The 19,573-nt window shown below is 38.1% G+C and overlaps 1 protein-coding gene across 2 annotated transcripts in view; it reads left to right on the top strand.

Moving 5' to 3' along the window:
- znf704 (zinc finger protein 704) overlaps positions 1 to 19,573 on the top strand; it is a 62,880-nt gene that overhangs the window by 29,912 nt on the left and 13,395 nt on the right. For both annotated transcript variants that reach the window (XM_015026709.1, XM_015026702.1), the window contains exons 3-4: positions 16,085 to 16,188; positions 17,680 to 17,957. In XM_015026709.1, the coding sequence (XP_014882195.1) occupies positions 16,085 to 16,188; positions 17,680 to 17,957 (382 nt within the window). The remainder of the gene's footprint in view (positions 1 to 16,084; positions 16,189 to 17,679; positions 17,958 to 19,573) is intronic.

Below are 19,573 nucleotides of genomic sequence, written 5' to 3'. Positions count from 1 at the left end.
GAACCTACGCCCTTGGTAAAAACGCACAACAAAGGTTCCCACTCAGGACTTTTGCATGTAAAAAATAAAAATAAAAAATGTAATAAATTGTGATTAAATTTTTTTTTTAAATCTATGTAATTAATTCATCAAAATTAACTTGTTACAGTCCCAACCACCCCAAAAAGTTGTATTCATAATTTATCAACATTTTAACCTTCCTAGCTGATGTCTGTAGATGTTGCTTCAATATTTCCACATAATGGTCTGCATTTTACCATCTCTTTGGTAAAATGCACCAGTTCCTCTTTTAGCAAAACGCCCACTCAGCATGAAGCTGCCACTGCTGTGCTTCATCATTGTGAGGGGATTCTCGAACTTTCAAGCTTCCCCCTTTATAACCACTTCAGTTATAATTTCATCAGACCAGAGGACATGTCTGAAAAAATTAGGGTCTTTATCCTTTAGCTTATTTCTAAATTGTAGTCTGTCCTTTTATGTTTCTTTTGTAATAATGGCCATTTCCTCTGACTGTAAGAAGAGGAGTCGTTTTCCTGTGGCTAATGACACACTCTTACCAGCTTCAGCCAGCATCTTCTTGGTTTGTTCTGTACATTTCACAAAGAAAACTCATCTTGCGGGAACAGAATCCTCTCCTTCCTGAACAGTGTGATGACTGGTCATTACCACCGTTTTTACACTTGCATATAACTTTTTTTTTTTTTTTACAGATGCCTGTGGCACCCTCAGGCATATGGGAAATAATGCCCAAGGGTGAACCAGACTCCATAGTATGCAATTCTCCTCCTTAGATTTTGCCTGATTTTTTTTTTCTATTTAATGATGCACAACTAGAATACAGCACATTTGAGAAGCCTTATTTAAATACGTTCATGGTCGTGTGTCTGACTGAATGTCTTACAGTGACCAACATTTTTTAACTTAACATACAGCAGAAGTTTTAAACGGTGTATATTCAGTTACACCATCTATTGTCATATGTCAAATATGTCAGTAAATTGGGCATCTGTAATGTACAAGTCAAAAGGAGTATGATGCAAATGGTACCTTTAACATTACCGATTCACAGCCACCCAGTTACATGAACATGCACACAGTTACACTTGCATCTGGAGAGAATGTAAACCCTGATAACAACAAATAATACTCATAGCACAAATAGGAACTTTAGAAATATAAAATAAAAAATAAAATTAGTTTCTTGAGTTATGATTCAAAAATTAGCTCTAATTTCCACCATCATACTATATGCGGCATTTAAAATAACTGAGTTTTTGCCATATTCATAGAACTTTTCTTTTTTTTTTTTCTTTTTCTGAAACAAGTTGGGACTATTTGTTCTCTCGAGTTGAGTAAAATCTTCTTGCAAATAGGCAAACATATGAGATTCTTTACTATGTTCCATGTTGGTTTTTTTTTATATATATATATTTGAAAGTTCAGTTATATCTTTCCAATAAATTAAAACCTTTGGGCAATTCCAGAACATATGACTCCCTTGAACAAGTCCACACTTGTCACATGAAAGGTCAACTGAAGGGAATATTTTGTGAAGTTTCTGTTTTGTTTATTTTGAATTACAGAAGTCTGCTCGTTGCGCAGATTAAGGAACTGCGAATTAATGTTACGATGCCTCCCGCTGTTCTCTAATCTCCCTCCTCGATCATCCTGCCTGGATATTTTGAGGTCATCGGTAGTAAGACGAACCAGACAGGTTTGAAACATTTTTGTATAATTTGGATATTCCTCCCGTCTTACGGGCATTTGCGTACAATGGGCAATTCTGTAAAATAAAACTACATACCTGTAAATATTTCTTGAATTGTGACTACTACACTCTCACTTTATCTATTCCATTGATTTAAATATATGATAATGTATCTAAAATGTTCTGAACTCCTTTTTAAACCAGTTAGTAAAAATTGTGATGGCAATTGAAGGTGCAACTGTTTGGTTTTCAATAACACGGCTATAAAGTCAACTCAATCTTGAGCGAATGTGTGTTTTTATGTGGTGGGATTTTAGTTTCTGCTTTGTGTTTCAGCTATATGATACCAGAAAGATTAAATAGACATAGAGCTCATATTGTCTGCCTGTCCTTGGCATGTCTAGTGTAGCTCTATGAGTTTGTCTACATCTTCCTTTTTGATTCAGGCACCAGGAGAAACCATGCTGAGCTGCAAGCATAGCACCTACAAAAGGGATTAGCTCAGTTCAAGGAAAACCATGTACATACAAAAGAAAGACAGAATCAAGCAACACCACCTGCATACTAACACAATCCATAAATCCAGCCTGCAGACATTACATGTACACCCGTAGCAGTCAAGTGAATGTAACGTATGAACATAATGCACAATGGCACAGGAAAAAACTCAATATTTGAGAGATAGAAGTTTTAGACTAATTATATTTGACTTTTACGCAAACATTTAAAAAACTAGATGCAGTGTACTGGCTGAAGTGATTATATGTAAATATGTAATTTCTGATGAGCTTGAAAGATTTTTTTTTTTTTTTCACCAGTGTAGAGGATTCGCTAGACTCCTTTTTACTGGTGTTTGGTTATGATGAACAGCCTGAGGCTTGCATTAAATGGACCCTGTATCCATCAGTCTACTGATCCAGATGGGTTTATAAGTCTTCACTCTCATTTTAAAGTCGGAAAATATAAAGGAGCCTCTTACCTGCATTGGAAATCTAGGACACGGTCTTGAAGCGTGCACACGTGTCAGTCAAAAGGCTTATTAAAAGGCAGAAAGCAGCAAGGAAGATCATTCACTTTCATCTCTTATTTCATGCGAAGTAGGAACAAATCTGGTCTTATATATATATCACTCTGACACATACATTCACTTAAGGCCCCTGTCTCTGCCCTGCAGCTCTTTTCCTCAATAAACTCGCACTATCTGAAAACAGTTTTCAAATACAACCATCGCTTCATCTGAATGAATAAAACCATTGCTTCTCACAGTCTGGCTTGTCCTTTGTCCTCATATGTTTACATTAGAGATAAAATAAAATCTAAGAAGAATACATGGACTCTGAATAATTCACAAATGGTATTTCTTTATTTTTATAATTTACTGCAAGATAAAAATCAAAAAGCAATGATAACCTGGGATCAATTTATTCATTCTGCTCAGGTGTAGATATCCTCCCACTCAACCCACACATTCAACCCCGAAACATGATGACAAGAGGGATGTGATGTAGAAATAAAAATATTGATATTAAAATTTCCACAATGTGGGAATAATTGCTAAGCCCGGTGCTCGGGTTGCTAGGGGAGTCATCCAGCTGCCCGCCATGTTTTTGAGGTAAAACGTGTTTATAGTTGACAGGAGATTTGAAAATATCACTCAATAGCTCTGCATTATTGAAAGACTGGAAGATTAGTACCTAAACACCAACTATAAAGTCTTTTAAAGAGGCAATCGTTAAAAAAAAAAAAAAAAAAAGCTAAAATAAATTAACAGTGCTAAGCCTGGTGGGGGCACAAGTAAAGCCTGGTGGCCCGCCAGGCTTATAAGGGAAACCCTGCAATGTGAAATAATGTTTTTCTTTGAAAACAACATACAAAATTTGAAATGTAAATTATATTTTAGAAGGCATTTCCTCTATGGTCTGCTTTCTGTCTCCCTAAATAATTTGAGCAACTCTCGTCTCATCAGTCGGAATTTATTTTATTAATTGTACTTTTGGATTAAAATTTAGTTTTAATAAATGTCCAACTTTTAGTACTGGAAAGAAAGTGTAATTTCCAGCTACTTGGGATAACTTGGATTGGAAAAAATGTGTGCCCAAGATAATTTTTTTAACATCTCAAGACTTAAAAGATTCTTTGACGATTTCTAATACATGGATGGATAAAAGATATATGATTAGCATTTCTAGCTGTTGTGCAGAAGTTCTGACTACCATAGAAGGTTCTTGTGTAGATTATAATTCAGCACGAGTGATGCATAGATGTCCTTCAAATATTGTAATAAGTAGATTTGAATACTCACTCACTTGGTAAGGTCACAAGAGAGTCAGTGCAACTCAAAGATACTTTGCTTAGATGATGTGAAAATCATTTTATTTTATGGCAATGTTTTGAGGGGGTGGGGGGTGGGGATGGCAGCTGAAAGGCATTTTAAATCAGATTTCTTTGTGCATTTATTAAGTTAAGTTGGTAGGTCCAAGTAGAAATCATTGCTATTCCCTTGTGCATCCGTCTTTGTTTACATATATGATCTAATTTCCAATTTTATAGGAGCATAGGTGTTTGAGCTGGCTTTTTGTCGGTGCATATTCCATCTCCCAGAGGTGATTGACACGAAAATGCTTATTAGATTTAAAAGAAATGGGCTTAGAGGAAAAGCAGGAAAGAGGGACAGGTGTCTTTGTCTTTGGCTTCTTTGATATTGAAGATTTGTGTGACCTTATCATTAATTTAATGGCTAAAAGACAGTTTGCTGGGTTTTTAATTTATTTTTTTTTTTTTACAGTGCATCGTAAGAGGTGCATGACAGAAAGAGGCTGCTTGTGCATCAGAACGTCAACAAATCTGTCTGTTTCCTGAACAGAGGAGCTCTGTGTTCGCACAGCAGGAAAGGACAAATACAAAAGAAAAACAACATAAATATCTGGTCCACTGTTTGGACTGTGCAAACACATACAGTAGAAGCATACACTGACATATGAAGTGTGTTTGGCTACAGCTAAATCATGTCGCATCTCTTCTTTTACCTGAGGGCCTGAGCCGTAACTGTCTACTAGTTGTTAAAAACTTCACATTTTCAGTTAGTCATTTGTTTTTGTGTCTAATCTTTGAGTGATTGAGTTTATTTATATAGAAAGCCAACTAAAACCTGCTTGACCACAAGTGTGGCTCTCAGTAATACTGTTCAACCACAATGGCTTCATCATCCATTGTTATCCATTCATGACTGAGTGCTTAAAGCAAATTCAATAACTGATACCCTGTAGTTAGTGCAGGAGATTGTGTGCAGGATTTAAACGGCTTAAGCAGAACATGTTGGTGTGGTTTTGTGTCTACAAAAAGGGATTATTTAGATGTACAAGGAGAGAGGAGCCTGTACAATAGATATCTCACTCACTTATCGTCCTCAGTAAAAACAAAACAAAGATTTAATAACATGCAGTATCATGCAAAAGTATTCATGCCCTTTGATGTTTTTCACGTTTTCACATTGCAGCTGCGAGATTAGTGCATTTCTTCTCTTTTTTTCTTTATTTTTTTTTCGATATGTCGTAGACCAACACAAAGTACTGCTGTGGTTTGAACCAAGCAATCCTAGTTTCATTAGAATGGTTTATCCTGTTTACAGTACGAGGTTACTGTACCTCAAAAGTTCAGTAGAATGACTTATTGGCTTAGTCTTCTTGATTTGTTTAAACAAGAATCTGACAGGAAGATCTTACAGATTAAAAATTATGATTACAACATTGAGGTAAATTCAAGTTCAAATTAAACAATGGGTATTACATTTCTGCTTCCACTCTTAACTACAAAGTTGGTGTTAGATTAGATTAGCAATTTCACTGAATAGGTACTAACTTAAAACCAACCTCTTTTACATGTTTTAGTACAATGTATCAAGTCTGGATGAGGGTATCCTGACATTTCTTCCTGGAGCCCCTTTGTCAGTGTTGAAAGAAACCAGTTTTGGTCACAATTTAGTGTCTGAGTGAAGGGAAGCGATGTCTGTTGCTCATGTCCCACCATGCTGGAAACCAGCTGCATCAATATGTTGTTACAGGTAGGAAGATAAAGTTGTTCTGTAGTTATACGTAGTCTGTAGTAGAGGCTTTCAATACATGATCACTGCAGACATGTCAAAATCTAAAACACTTCAACTACACGGAGGCATTGACAAAATTATTATCTTAATCAATATCGGTCTATACGTTTTTATTAAATATTTTCTTGATACTATGCAGTCCTGATATGAAGAAGTCTATAATTGTCTTAAAATCCCTTATTTTTAGCTAGAAAAAAGCTATGTTCGACATAGTTGAAATGTGACTTGTGGATACATAGAATGCCATTGTAGATATCCGAAATATAATTTTTTACTGGGAAGAATTGAATTTTGTATAATCCTCTTGCAGTCTTGGTGCAGCACTCAGGAAGAGCACAGCAGATGTCACGGTCGGACAATGGGGAAGCAATAGGGGTGTCGATCTGTCGGTTCCCCAAACCACGAAAAAAAAAAACCTTATAAAAGCGCATATGAGGTCAGTGCGACTCCGCCCGGACTGTGCGGCAGAGTAAAAGGCTCATGTTGGGGTCCACTGGATCCCCACTCAGGACTGCAGGAGGGTTAAAGATCCTCATTGGGTATTTGATGTCAAAACATCAAGCCATATGGCACTCTAGAAAGTCAGAGACATCTCTACTCACTCCACAACTTTCTCTGGCATTTTATTAACATTACTTTAAACTATAAGAAAAGTATTTTAGTTATTTTGAAAGAGCAGAATTTCTATAAAATTGTGCTGGTGACACAAGCCTTGTGTATGTTATGTAATACAAGGAGCAGAGAAGACTAATGTATGTAGACACCAAAGTTATGGACTTGTTCTATATGAAAGGCAGCCTCAAGTGAACTTGTTGTGGTCTGGTATTACTGATATTTAACTATAATGTTAAAGGAAATACTGGCATGTTTAAGCTGTAGTTTGACCAGAAACAATAAATAGATAAATAAATAACAGGGCTAAAATATACATTTAGCACACTCTCTTTGTGCCATAAAATTCCTGTTGCAACCATAAAACCATTTTTCCCTTCATGCCATGTGCTCACATTTACAGCAAACACTTCCCAGCAGCTGTTGGCAGTGCTTTTCTAGACTTTGCATTCAGCCTTTCCTATATATGACATATTATGCATAGCAATTTCTTTGATATATGCCGCAGAAAACTGAGGCAACTTGATGTTTAAATCTAACACATTATGTATTTGGTGTTTGAAAGGGTTTTTGTTTGCTAAAACCTTGAGTGAAGTTGGCTATATTTCTGCTTAGACTCATCTACCCTTCACGGTTATTAGCTGGGTTTCATAAGCAGATTTTCTTTGATTTGATACTGTTTATGTGACAGATAGAAATCAGAGCTTTCATATTTATTAGAGCTTATTGAGAAAGAAATAGGCTGCATAGTCCAGCGACTGCTTTATATATGAGAATACCTCCCTGAATTAGGCAATATCAAAGAAGCAAGCCAACCAAAACGCTCTCCCAGCTCTTCATAAACACAGTTTCTCTCCCTTACTGTCTACAGCTCTGATCTGTGGCAAATATGTCAAACAAGTACAAAGTGTTTGTAGGGGGGAAAAGGTTTGCTATGCATGAAGTATCCTGAGAGTATAGAAAGTGAGTCCGGTAGGGGTGCAGGGAGGAAGAGGAGCTGAAGAAGAGAGAGGAGTTCTGGTGTTCTCGGCAGCGCTGGCCTGTGTTTCAGGGGGATTCCTGTTCCCTCCCCGCATTTCAGCTGCCTTTATTAGAAATGATTGATGGTGTTCTGGGTGACATGGAAACTGGCTCTGCCAGACTGTGTGCATAGCTGTGTGTGCAAAGACTGACCATGGCCCATTTAGCCAGAGTTAGGACAAAGTTAGCTGTAGGCACAGGGGGGGGGGGGGCGCATTTTAGGATTGTTTTTGAAATTCTTTAGATTTTTTTTCCTGACTTTACATTAAATTAAAAACTTTCTTTACCTTGTGCAGGAAACTCTGTTTTTTTTGCAAAGTAGAAGACTCCATTTGAAGTCTTTCTTTTTCTACATTTAGTGTTGTAATTTGAAAACTTGTGACCTAAAGTGAAGGATTTTTTTTTTTCAGATTCTTCAGGTTTTACCTGAAACCAACTTGAATGTAAAGTAAAAACAAGTAATCTGGTAAATATTCAGAATAGTTTTAGAAGAAGGCAAAGTGTACTTTTTATGCTGTAATATTTTATTATTATTTTATAGCGTGACCTTATTCTAAACATTTTGTGACACTGAGGTGTGGAAAACATTTGACAAAACTCATTAATGTTCCAAAAAACACTGGATTTAGTTCATTTCAATTCAATACTGCATTCAATCTAAAGGGAAACTAAATGATGACTCTTATCATCTAAAGTGAAATAAGAAAACTTTCAGTTACTTTCATCACAGAAGATGAACAAAAACAAATGCATAAAAAACATAAAAAGAGACTTTATAATGAAATGTTTTTACAAAATAAAAACAAGAGTATTGGACAAAGCTCAGACACTTGTTGTTTTCCAAAGTAGTGCAAAAGGCTCTGTAAACAACACACGACAAATACTTGAACTAATACTGCATTCATGTAAAATGTCATGTAACATATGGGAAATTGCAATTAATCCATTTACTCATTGGGGGAAAAGTTTCCAGAACTCATTTTATTTTTATAAATCACTGGCACAATTTTGCCTTCTAATACTTCCCATGAACTAAATGTGGATAATTTTTGTGTTAAGACTTCATTTTTCTTTCTACTTTGTTCTTAAACACTCCTCAAAGTGGGAAAGACATAACAGGATGCAATAAAAGGAAGAAAAATTGTCAAACATCAGGACATGGATACAAGAAAATAGCTCATGACCTACAATAATAAATAATCTGTGGATGGAACTGAAGATTATAGCAACAGCAAACTTTAAACCTCAGACGTCTCAGTTCTTACCAGAAGCAAACTTCTAAGTGGAATGAAAATAATTTTTAATATAAATCACCCAGGTGTACAAAGGATTATGAGCTTAAGTGCATGTATTTACAGTTGCAGCAGGCACTGTGACGAAGAACTCTGGACCAGGACCCAAGTTTATCTTGCCAACAATATATCAACTATTGTTCTTTAATATATATTTTACTACCTATAAAAGAAATACGGCCACATGTATTTCTGTTTCCACTATCCACTTTAAATTAAAAACATGGTGGAAAAAGCAACCTCAACTCTGCATTTCATTGGCTCCCCATTTATCTGTCAAATCTAGACAGTCACAGTAACATGAACTCCTGTTATTTTCTCTCCTGGCTCTGTGTTTTGCTTGAAACTTGACACTGTCTGTCCCCGCACAATGGTGGGGACTCGGCTTCAGCCCTTTTCACACACACAAACACACACACACACACACACACACACACACATATGCACATGTACACAGCCCTGCCTCCTGTCTCACTTGTTTTCTTTCAGCTCCTTTGCTGCATTTATTTCACTTGTGCCGTCTTTTAAAGGTAGACACACATCTGGGCGGGGAGGTACAACAAATGTAAACATCTGGCACAGATAAGCAGACAGATGTTTCAGTGGCAGGCTGGCAAACATCCAGATCTCCCACCAAACTCATCAGAACCCCTGAAGAGGGAGCTGTTGCTTTACCGGTTTCACCGACTGCGACGTATCGCTGCTTCACATTTTAACTTTAAAGGTTCATAGTTTCACATGGTTTGGATTTTCCTCAGCATCAATCTGTGATCTTCATACTTTTTTTATGGCAGTGAGATCCACCAGCTCCTGATTCTCTCCTCTTTTTTCTTTTATGCTTTTTAAAAACTCTTCTGCTTGTTGTTGCCTCTAGTTCTTGCTTTGGGTTAAAATCTTGATCTGAATAATTAAAATGTGTTCCTGTGTTGTTGTTGATACCTGACTGTAAAATGTGAAGAATATTATTGCGTAAGTGTGTAACTACGTACATCAATACGAAAGGGGATAAAGGAATAAAAGGAATAAATGAAAATTAAATCAAATTCAAAAATACATTCAAATAAACTGAGAAGTTTATTTTTGATGGGTAATTGAGCGATATAAATAGCTCGTTATCAGTCAATAAATATGTAATAAAATGAATGGGTAGCAGTAAAAATGTATAAAATACCAGCTAAATAAGTGGGAATGCCAATAAGTAAATGAGTAAAACATAAATAGTTGAAATCAGACAATATTTGTATGTTGTAATTTAAGTAGACAAATAAAAATTGTAACTTAGACAAATAAGCATCAATATAAAAACTAAGGATTAGCATAAATAAAAAGATGCATACAATATTTATGTTAAACTAATGTTTATTAAAATTATACAAATATGGAACAAGATATTCTTCATGCTGGTTTCCTTTTCACATCAGTTTGGAAATGAGAAAGATTTGCTGATGCTCGATTCTCTGCTTTTAAGTCTTTTCTGCACTCGACGTCCTGGCAGACATGATGGATCATGTGCCAGGGATAAAGGAAATACTGTTTTTCCACTATTTGTTTTGTGAGATAATGTTGCTCTCTCATTTGAAACATAGAAACATAATTAGGACAAACATCAAATCAGCTGACAGTGGGATAACACAATTTCAAGACTTTACAGTACTTATTCTGTCTAAACAGATAATTAATGGGTTACATCTGCATCAAATCAGGAAGGTACATGAAACACACAGTAACTCTTTTGTAGTCCAGCTCAACTTTTGTCTTCTCACATTTGGCCTCACTTGTTTTATCTTGATAAGACCTCGCCTAAGAGCTGTGTGGGAGTTTTCGGCTGATCAGCATCTCTCTGACACGACCCTCCTACTGTTTCTCTTTATTTGTCAAAAAGCATCCATCAAATTCGATCAGCCCATTCGGTTTTTTAACTCTGCTGCCGCTTGACAGGATTGTGTGCGGAGCTGCAACGGTCAGTTAAACGATTGATTATTATTATCTGCAGGCTGATTTTTGGTAATTGTTACGGCTCAACTTTTCACATATGAGAACTTTGAGAACTTTTCTTTTACGTGTTTGTTGTACCTCTTATTTTGTCAGTGTTGACGCAAATTAAACTTATTCTGCCAATGTGCAACTATCCCTTATTAAAACAATAGCTATGCATTAAAAATACATTGGGATCAGATTCAATCTATATGCTGCCTTTCTGTCTTTATTGAAAATATTTTCCCTCAGAGTCTCTGTGAGCAAAGAGAAAAACCTTTTTTTGTAGGTCAAGTATGATGCAGTTAAAAATATAAAAAGGTTTTAAAGATCATTTATTCTGAATGCTGTCAGTACATTAAAAGCATACGTTCAAATTAAAGTGTTTGTTTTAGTTAGAGAAAGCAAGTCTCGTCAGTCTCTCATTGACTGTAACCACATTAACAGCATCTCATGTGTAATTTTACTCTCTATTTATGAGCTGCCTGCAGCAAGATGAAATTACATGGATCTATTTCGTACAATCTGCTTTAGTAAACAAGCTCTTAACACCCACTGCAGAGTTGTGTTAATGCCACCATATACATCCTGGATAATGTCCCTTCCAGGAAGTCTCGGGGGGGGTTAGATCCAAGAACACGCTTTATTGCAGATGATTAAAGTGAGAAGATTAAAACACTGACTCAAACAGTTCAAACGAATGAAACTCATTTCTCAGAATTCACTTAGCAATACATTAATCCATGCATCATGCACCTAACAGAGCCATCAAACACACGCGCAGGTTAATTAAATACATAATAACCAGTTTAAGTTTGACAAAACCTCTAATGATGTGATTTGGGTTTTTTTTTTTGTTTGTTTGTTTGTTTGTTTTCACACCTCTCCCCCCTCTCTCAAAACATCACATCCTAATTATGACTCTTCCTAATCTGTTTTCCTAAGATCGACTCGTTTGCTTTTCAAGACAGACAAATCTGTCGGTAATTATTTTCTGACACTGTTGCAGTGGAGATAATATCTGCAGTCAGTCGATGCCCTCCCAAGGTGACCAGGACAGCGTTTTACAGCGAAGCGGGGCGGAGGGGGTTACGGGGAAAAGTGACAGCTGTGTGTGCAGCTTCCTTTCTTGATTCATGTGCAAGCTGTAATGACATCATATTTAGCAGCAGAAAGGGTTATAAATTAGCCATCAGCTAATGGAGGCTGAGCCTCTTTCTTTGTTGGCCAACACTTTTTTTCTCTCTCTCTCTCTTCCCTCATAGCTTGTGCTTTGCCCGTGTAAATAAGCTTTTAATTATGGAATTCAATCACAACTGAAGTATTAATGAGGAGATGCTAAGTTTTAGGAGTCTGCCTGCAACTTGAATTATGTTGCAAATTCACAGAGCAGATGTGCTTATATGCGTTAAACGAGCGAGTGATTTGAAAAATAAATCATTTAATGAATCTTTTGTTGTTTTGTGCACCAGCTCTTGTTGGATTTAACTTTTACCAATTTATACTGCCTTTTCATATCCACACGTTCTCATTTCGTAACGTCTTTACTCCATGCGGGCCTGTCAACAAACGGTTTTGTGCCCATTTCCTAAAATATTACTTACGGATTTATGTTTTTGGTGTAATGTTACGTTCTATCCATAGACAGAGGGCAACATTTTAGGCATAATTTGGGGGAAACTGAAAACTTTTCATTGTCTCAAGTTTACAGATTTCAGAAAGTTTGTGTTTTTCGGGGGGGGGGGTTAAGAGAATCCTTTCATTTCTGATCAAAAACTTAGAGGGAAAGTTCCATTAATCCATGAATTATCCTGAGCTTAATCTGGATTCAAGTCAGAGGGGCAGCAGAGTAATCAGGGACATCATGACATCCCTCTCACTGCCTCTTGGGCCAGCCCTTGCGGGGGAATCTCAAGGCGTTCCCAGGCCAGCCCCAACGCTGAGCCCCTCCCAGATGATTGAGTGTCTCACCCTATCTCTAAGGAAGAGCCCACACACGCTGCAGCAGAAAGTGAATTGGTCGCTTGTATCAACAATCTTGTTCTTTGGTCACTACCCAGAGCTCATCACCATAGATGAGGGTAGGAGCATAAATCAACTGGCCTTTTGACTCAGTTCTGTCTTTACAGACTAGTACAGCTTACACATCACTGTACTTGCCACACCAATCCGCCTATCGAGATACCTAAACTCCTTCACTTGGAACAGCACCTTATCTCCAAGCTAGAGAAAACACGCCACTGTTGTATGGATCAGGACAATGTTCTCGGACTTTTTGGACTGATTCTCATCCTGGCCGCTTCATAATTGGCTGTGAACGTCTCCAGGGGAAAGCTGGAGATTGCAGTCTCATTAAGCCAACAGAACCAAAATTGATCCCGTCAACACCTTGACTGCACCTAGAAATGTTGTCCATGAAGGTTATGACCAGAATCTGTATCAAAGGGAAACCTTGGTGAAGTTCAACTCTCTCCAGAAACAAGTCTGGATTTCTGGAAGTGTGTTTTTAAAGAATGTAGCCGTTGTAGAGATTTCCAGTTGATGCTTGACCAATCCGTGCACTCCTGATCCAAAGGTCAAAGAACGATTACAACTATTAACAATTTATTCATGATTAGCTCATAAAAACCCTTGGCAGACTGTATCAGTTCTTACCTGAAAACAGTCAGATGCCAAACAATGAGAAATTGCAAAAGCCAAAAAAAAAAAAGCTGTGATTTAAGTAGCACTTGATTAGTCTAGTTTGATAGAACAGGCTTATCATTGTTTCTGCTGCGGTATTGTTTTTACACACCACATGTTTTTAATGATAACGGACACAAAACCTTGTTTAGGAATCTTTTGAACATTAGCTTCAACTGTTTAGCCTTAAATGAAAGTAGCTCTTGACAATAATCCCTCTGAGGTCTGTTTGTGTTTAGGAGGGAGCTCTGGAAATCCCCCTCAGCTCTGGACTGGGGAACACAGACCCTCAGTTCTCACTGGAGCTCAGGCTGCCAAAATAAAAGCCCAATAAACACATTTGGAGAAACACACAAAGTGACCATCGGAGGTCTGAGTGGAGCAAACGGAAACGAAGAGAAGCCTCTCCAGTGCGGATCTGGCAGTGTGATCAGGCTCGCTGTAATCGGTTATTTAAGCATCATGTAATATGCCAGTTTAATCTGTATTTAAACACCAACAAACCTTAAACTAGAAGTGTGTTTAATGCTAAAAAATATATATATATATATATACAATTGTACAGAAAACTAGTTTTTCTTGCATGTTTTTGCCTTGAATAATAAATAAATGACTCTATTGTGCATTGAAGCTGAAGGCTTTGTGTAACAAGTTCTCTGAAGCCGTCACTTGGAGGTCATCCTCAGTGTGTTCAAGGGCAGCCTTTCCTTGCAACGGCAGGAGATGCTTTCAGGGCTTGTTTACGACTTCGGCTTGGTGTTTTATCCTTATTTGTAAAGTTTGAAACGCATATTTTTATTCATCTCCAGGTGCATCTAAGCACTAAGCCTATGAAAAATAAACCTCGTTCATCACATTGAACTTTGTAATAGTGTTGTTTGCTTTTGACTTAATATTAGGTCACAAAAATGCTTAATTTTTTTTTTCCATAAATGTCAAACAAAATACCTTTTTTTCCCCCTTGTTTATTGCTGTAGTGTTTTCTTTTTTAAAGATTCCAGTGAACCAATTTATTGTTTAATCGAAACATTCTGTTGACCTTGTTTTTCAAAGTAAACATTGTCATTTATTCTTGAAATTACGATTAAAAAATACAAATAGAGTTCAAATGGAAACTCGTGTATAGAAGTATCAAATCCAATTTCTGTTAGGTATGTTAAAAACTTGACCTGATCAACTATTTGTGTAATTGAAAACATTTTTACTAATCTTGAAAATCCACCTAGAATACATAGATATGTGTTTATGAAGTCACACTCCGTCATCCAGTTTTCTTCTGAAAATAGATTTCTTCAACCGGTTTGAGCCGTTTTTGGTTCAAAGTTGCTCTTCCTTTAAATGTTCAAAAATAATGAACCGCCATGTTTGGAGTAAATGATCACCACTGATGTGACCACTGCTGCAACCACAGCAAGTCGGTGACTTAATGTGGTTGCAACTTCAAACTGGTTTGGTCCACACAAATCGGACATTGGTTTGGTTTTGTTGGAATTTTCTTGCTCAAGTAAACAACAGGGTGTTCGTTTCAACGTTGCTCCTACTGTACGCGTCGCAGCGCAGACGCGGTTGTTGTTGGGTTGTTTTTTTTTTTTTTAAACTCGTCTGTTATGAAAATCTGAGCTGGCTGATGTCTTGTTCCTCCACGGATCGTGTGTGATGGCTTGACATCCACACACCATCAAAGACCGACGCGTTTGAATGCACGGTGCTTGTCTTATTAATGGTGAGATTACAGCTCAGGTAGAAGAGCGTCGGCGATGAAGGTATTGACATCTCTTTTGATCACAGATTGTGTTTTACTCGTAGGACTGGTGCGTGCCAGAGGTTTAAAGACATCCATCTACTCGGCTTCGGTTTGTCCATTTCACTTAGACAAAGCAAATATTTATAATTTATTTTGGTCTCTGCAAAACACCACATTCTGGCTCTTGGATATTTCCAGTGGGGTCTGAGCAATTGCATCAGTCACTCACAAAGGGATTAACAAAACAAACACTTGAATGTAATTAGTGGCGTATGTTGCAGACAGAGCAGTAGTCTGCAGACCACAAGTTTCTGCGTCTTATCTGAAACATCTGGCTGAAGGACGCGAGAAACACAAGCACACATTGTGTTTTTTTTTTTAAGTCGGCGTTCTTTCTGAAATTATCAGTAAGCTGCATGATTTAAGGAAAGCATGGAAATGCGATACAACTGATTAATATTTAAACGATGGAAACAATTGGAAATAACCCGACAGTTCTCGTCTTTCTCCACAATGTCCTTAGAGTAACATCCAGCCACTGAAATATCCATGCAGTCTGACGCGTTCAGGGCTGTTGAGTAAACAGACCAGAAATCATAAGGATAAGATGAATATAACAAAAATTTAATCCGATGAGTTCTTTGCACTTTTGCAGTATTGCACGCAGTGATGTTGCAATTAGATACTTTGTGCAGCTCTACAGGTGTCTTTCCTAATTAAGCATCCAGATGTGGTTCATAAAACTAAGCTTAAAATTTTGAGCATTGAACATTTTTTTTATGTTTTTCTCTCAGATTTTTTGGGGGGTTTTTTTGTTCATAGTTTAATTGTGTGGGATAAATTTTACAGCATGTGTGGAAAAAGTTTTCAAATAAGTTCTCATGGTCAACATAAACCGTCTGGAATCAGAAGATACTCAGGACTTCTTCCCTTTCTGTTCTGTTTCACAGACGGTCAGAGGAGGAGGTGGACATGGACAAAGTGACGGCCGCCATGGTGCTGACGAGCCTCTCCACCAGCCCGCTGGTCAGGAGTCCGCCGGTCAAAGTCAGCGGTGAGTTGCACGTCCGACAAACGCGGCTCTAGACGAAGGAAGCCGACTCGCCGCGTTCACAAAACACGGAGACGTGGCTTCACGCCGGCCCGGTAATTTGTACGCTCCTCTCCGCGCCGATGTTTTCCCTCCCTCACAGCTGTTGTCTTGTGAATGCACGCAGAAGCTTCGGCTGATAGATTACCACCGCCTGCTGTGCTTGTTGGATTGCTTCATCGTTGAATTTGGGGAAAATCCACAGAGAAGCACACACATGCTGGAGCTGGGCCCACTCAACGTAGCGGCAGGAATCCAAAATGTAAACATGTGCTGCAATTTTTTAATTTTTCCATCTACGCCGCCACAAGATTGTCCATTCAACCAAGCATGACGCCAGCCTCTCTGCATATATCCGTCCCTTGATTTTGAGATCCCGGTCTTAAGTGGCCGTTTTTCCGCAGACGTCACGCCCACGCGTTTGAAAATGTGCAATTAGCTTTTTTACAAAAGACGGCAGGCTCGAGCAACAACAGATGTTAGATGAATGTTCACGCTGACATTTACTTGAAAATGCATTTGTAATAATTGAATTTTAGCTTATTGTACTTCATTTTTCTCCACCTCAAACATAAACGCATTTTTTTTGTTTTTTTTATACATAAAAGATGAGACGCTTTGAAGTCTTTGTAAAGTACTGCTGCTGTAAAGTAAAATTACGAGAGAAGAGACTCGCTGCTGGGAAGCTGTTTACTGAACAAAACTGGGTCTCTCTCACTAACTGTTAAATACACACACAGATACTCAACGCTTCGCCCGGCTTGTATCGTTTTTTGCTAAAATGAGATGTCGTTTGTAGTTGGTATTCAAAGGAAATGCTTCTTTGATCTGTAAAAGCAAGACCTTGTTATTGTCTCGGTGGAATCACAGAACGGGGAAGTTAACCGTATAGGTTCGGGCTCCGTCTGTGTGAAGTGGAAATGAAGTTGAACTTGCGTGACTCTCCTCTCTCTGTCATCCATGTAAAGCGCAACGACTTACAGAAGTATTCCTTTCCCATGTTTTGTTTAGTTGGAACTACAAACTTCTCTAGGTGTTTTTTTGTTTGTTTTTTTACTTGTGTTATTTTGTGAAGTGGAATAGAAAACATGATTTAAAAATAAAATCAAGAAATGTCCCTGTGAGTCAACAATTCTAAGAACCGATTTTTGTCGCAAGACTTTGGGGGAACAACCGTTAGTTTCCACATTTAGAAACTTTTTTTAAAATCATTTTAATGGCACGTATACCACAATTATATAATTGTATAGTTTTTAAAATATATTGTTCACTATGAGAGTTATTCAAATATATCTAAAACTCTGAGTTATGATGAAGAGTATTTTTTGGTGGACTCTTAAAAATATTCCTCCATACCGCAGTCTGAAACATCTCAAGCCATGTCCATCGTCTTATTGCTGTGTCAACCCGCTTCCCTCTCCGCCCCTCTGCCCCGTCCCTCCTTCGTCTCCGCAGAGGGCCTGAGCGGTTCGTGGAAGGACAACGGCTCCGCTGGGCCCTTCACCCCGTCCAGCAACAGCTCCTCGGGAGGCTACTGGAGCTGGTCCGCGCCCAGCGACCAGTCCAATCCGTCCACGCCTTCGCCGCCGCTCTCTGCCGACAGCTTCAAGCCCTTCCGTGTGCCAAGCGTGGGCGGCGTGGGGTCCAACCCGGCGGGGGCGGAGGACCCGAGTCTGGACGAGCAGGACGGCAGCAGTCTGCTGTTCGACGAGCCCATCCCGCGCAAGCGCAAGGTGAGTTCACTAGATCGGCTCAGAAGCTGAAATGCAAGAAAGCAAATGGATTAAAACTACTTTTGATATAAGTCATTGTCCTGACATCAAAGAAAATACACCCTTATGTCAGGACGTAATGAAAGTGATCATTAACCAACTTTTTAAGCTCTAAAGTATTTAACTTCATCTGTTAATACTTAACATATTCCACCATGTAATATTTATTAGGCAAGTGATTAAGTCATCAATTTAACAGCAGTAACTACAAACAACATTTACAGTGACAGCTCAGTCCAACATTACTGCAGCTCTTTGAGATTTGCAGTCGTTTGTTTCTTCTTTTTATTCTGGACTTTGACTGAGCCGTTGCAACACCTTAATTCGCTTCTTTTTCAGCCATTTTGTTACGATCTGCTGCTTTTTTTTTTTTTTTTTTTTTTCTTTTGGGATCATTGGGCTGTAGATGAAAAACTTCCATCCAAGCTTCTGTCAAACAGATTGCTTCGTTATTAAGCAAATTATGTCCAAACAGGAACTCTGGATCTGCTTAACAATGTCAAGTTCCTCAGGTTCTGCGACTGTGAAACAAGCCCAAATAATAAGATGGTGTAGAAGTTAAATGAAACAGCTTTTCCTCTGAAAAACAACTTTTTTTTCTTCTTTTTTTTTTGTTTAAGTGTGGGTGTGGATGACAGTAGAGTCCAGATGGAGGGCATAATTAAAGAGAAAAATGTCGTTTTTTATTATTATTATTATTATTTTAAGACATTATTGTTGATCTAACAGAAGATGAAGGAACTCTGAGTTGCCGCCTGCCAGATGGACATCTCCTCTACACATCAGTGTTATTATTCAGCCTGATTCTGATCCACACTCTCAGGGACGGAACAAAATGGAACATACTGCTTTCTTTTTTACACACACACACACACACACACACACACACTTACAGAGCGCTCTTTTTCTCACCCATCATTTCATTTTGTCTCATTTTCACTCACCCTGACAGCTCACTGTCACTTATTATTTTTCAGGTATACATCGTGTTGTGCTTCCTCCTCTTATCGGCGCTGCTATGTTCCGCTTCCCTGACACGATCATCCATCTGTGTCTCGTTTTCGGCTTCCTTTCCTTCTTCCCGTCCTGCTCTTTCGCAGCGATTTTTCTTTACCTCCTCACGTTCCACACTTTCACTCTTCATTTTTACTGCTCTCCGTTCCCTCTCAGTCGCCCCATTGCACCTTTTTAATGATTTTTTATATATCTGCAACAGAGAAACACAAAGAGATCATTTTGGCTTCGTGTCCCCTCTTGGAGTTTCGGCGCTGATGGATTGGGTCTCGGTGGGAGGTGGAAAAACTTTTAAGAAATGGGGGGGGGGGGGTGGAAAATGGGCCAAGGTTTCAGATGAAAAGTTAAACAAGATCTTGGAGGAGTTTGAGCATAAGGGAAGATGCACACACACAAGCTGTGAAAAGTATTTACCATCTACAGGTATGCTCAGTTTTGTCAAACTGTTAAAGAAAACCGAGATTAATGCAAAAAAAAAAAAAAAAAAAAAAAAAAAAGTTTGGGTTGGAAAAAAAAAAAAAACCGGTTAAAAACCTTAAACCCCGGTTTTTTTTTCCCGCCGT

The sequence above is a fragment of the Poecilia latipinna genome, unplaced genomic scaffold (genome assembly GCF_001443285.1).
Source record: "Poecilia latipinna isolate Pla-1442-1.1 unplaced genomic scaffold, P_latipinna-1.0 Scaffold99, whole genome shotgun sequence".
Classification (NCBI taxonomy): domain Eukaryota; kingdom Metazoa; phylum Chordata; class Actinopteri; order Cyprinodontiformes; family Poeciliidae; genus Poecilia; species Poecilia latipinna.
The sequence above is the reverse complement of the archived record's forward strand: the minus strand, read 5'-3'. Positions and strand labels throughout refer to the sequence as shown.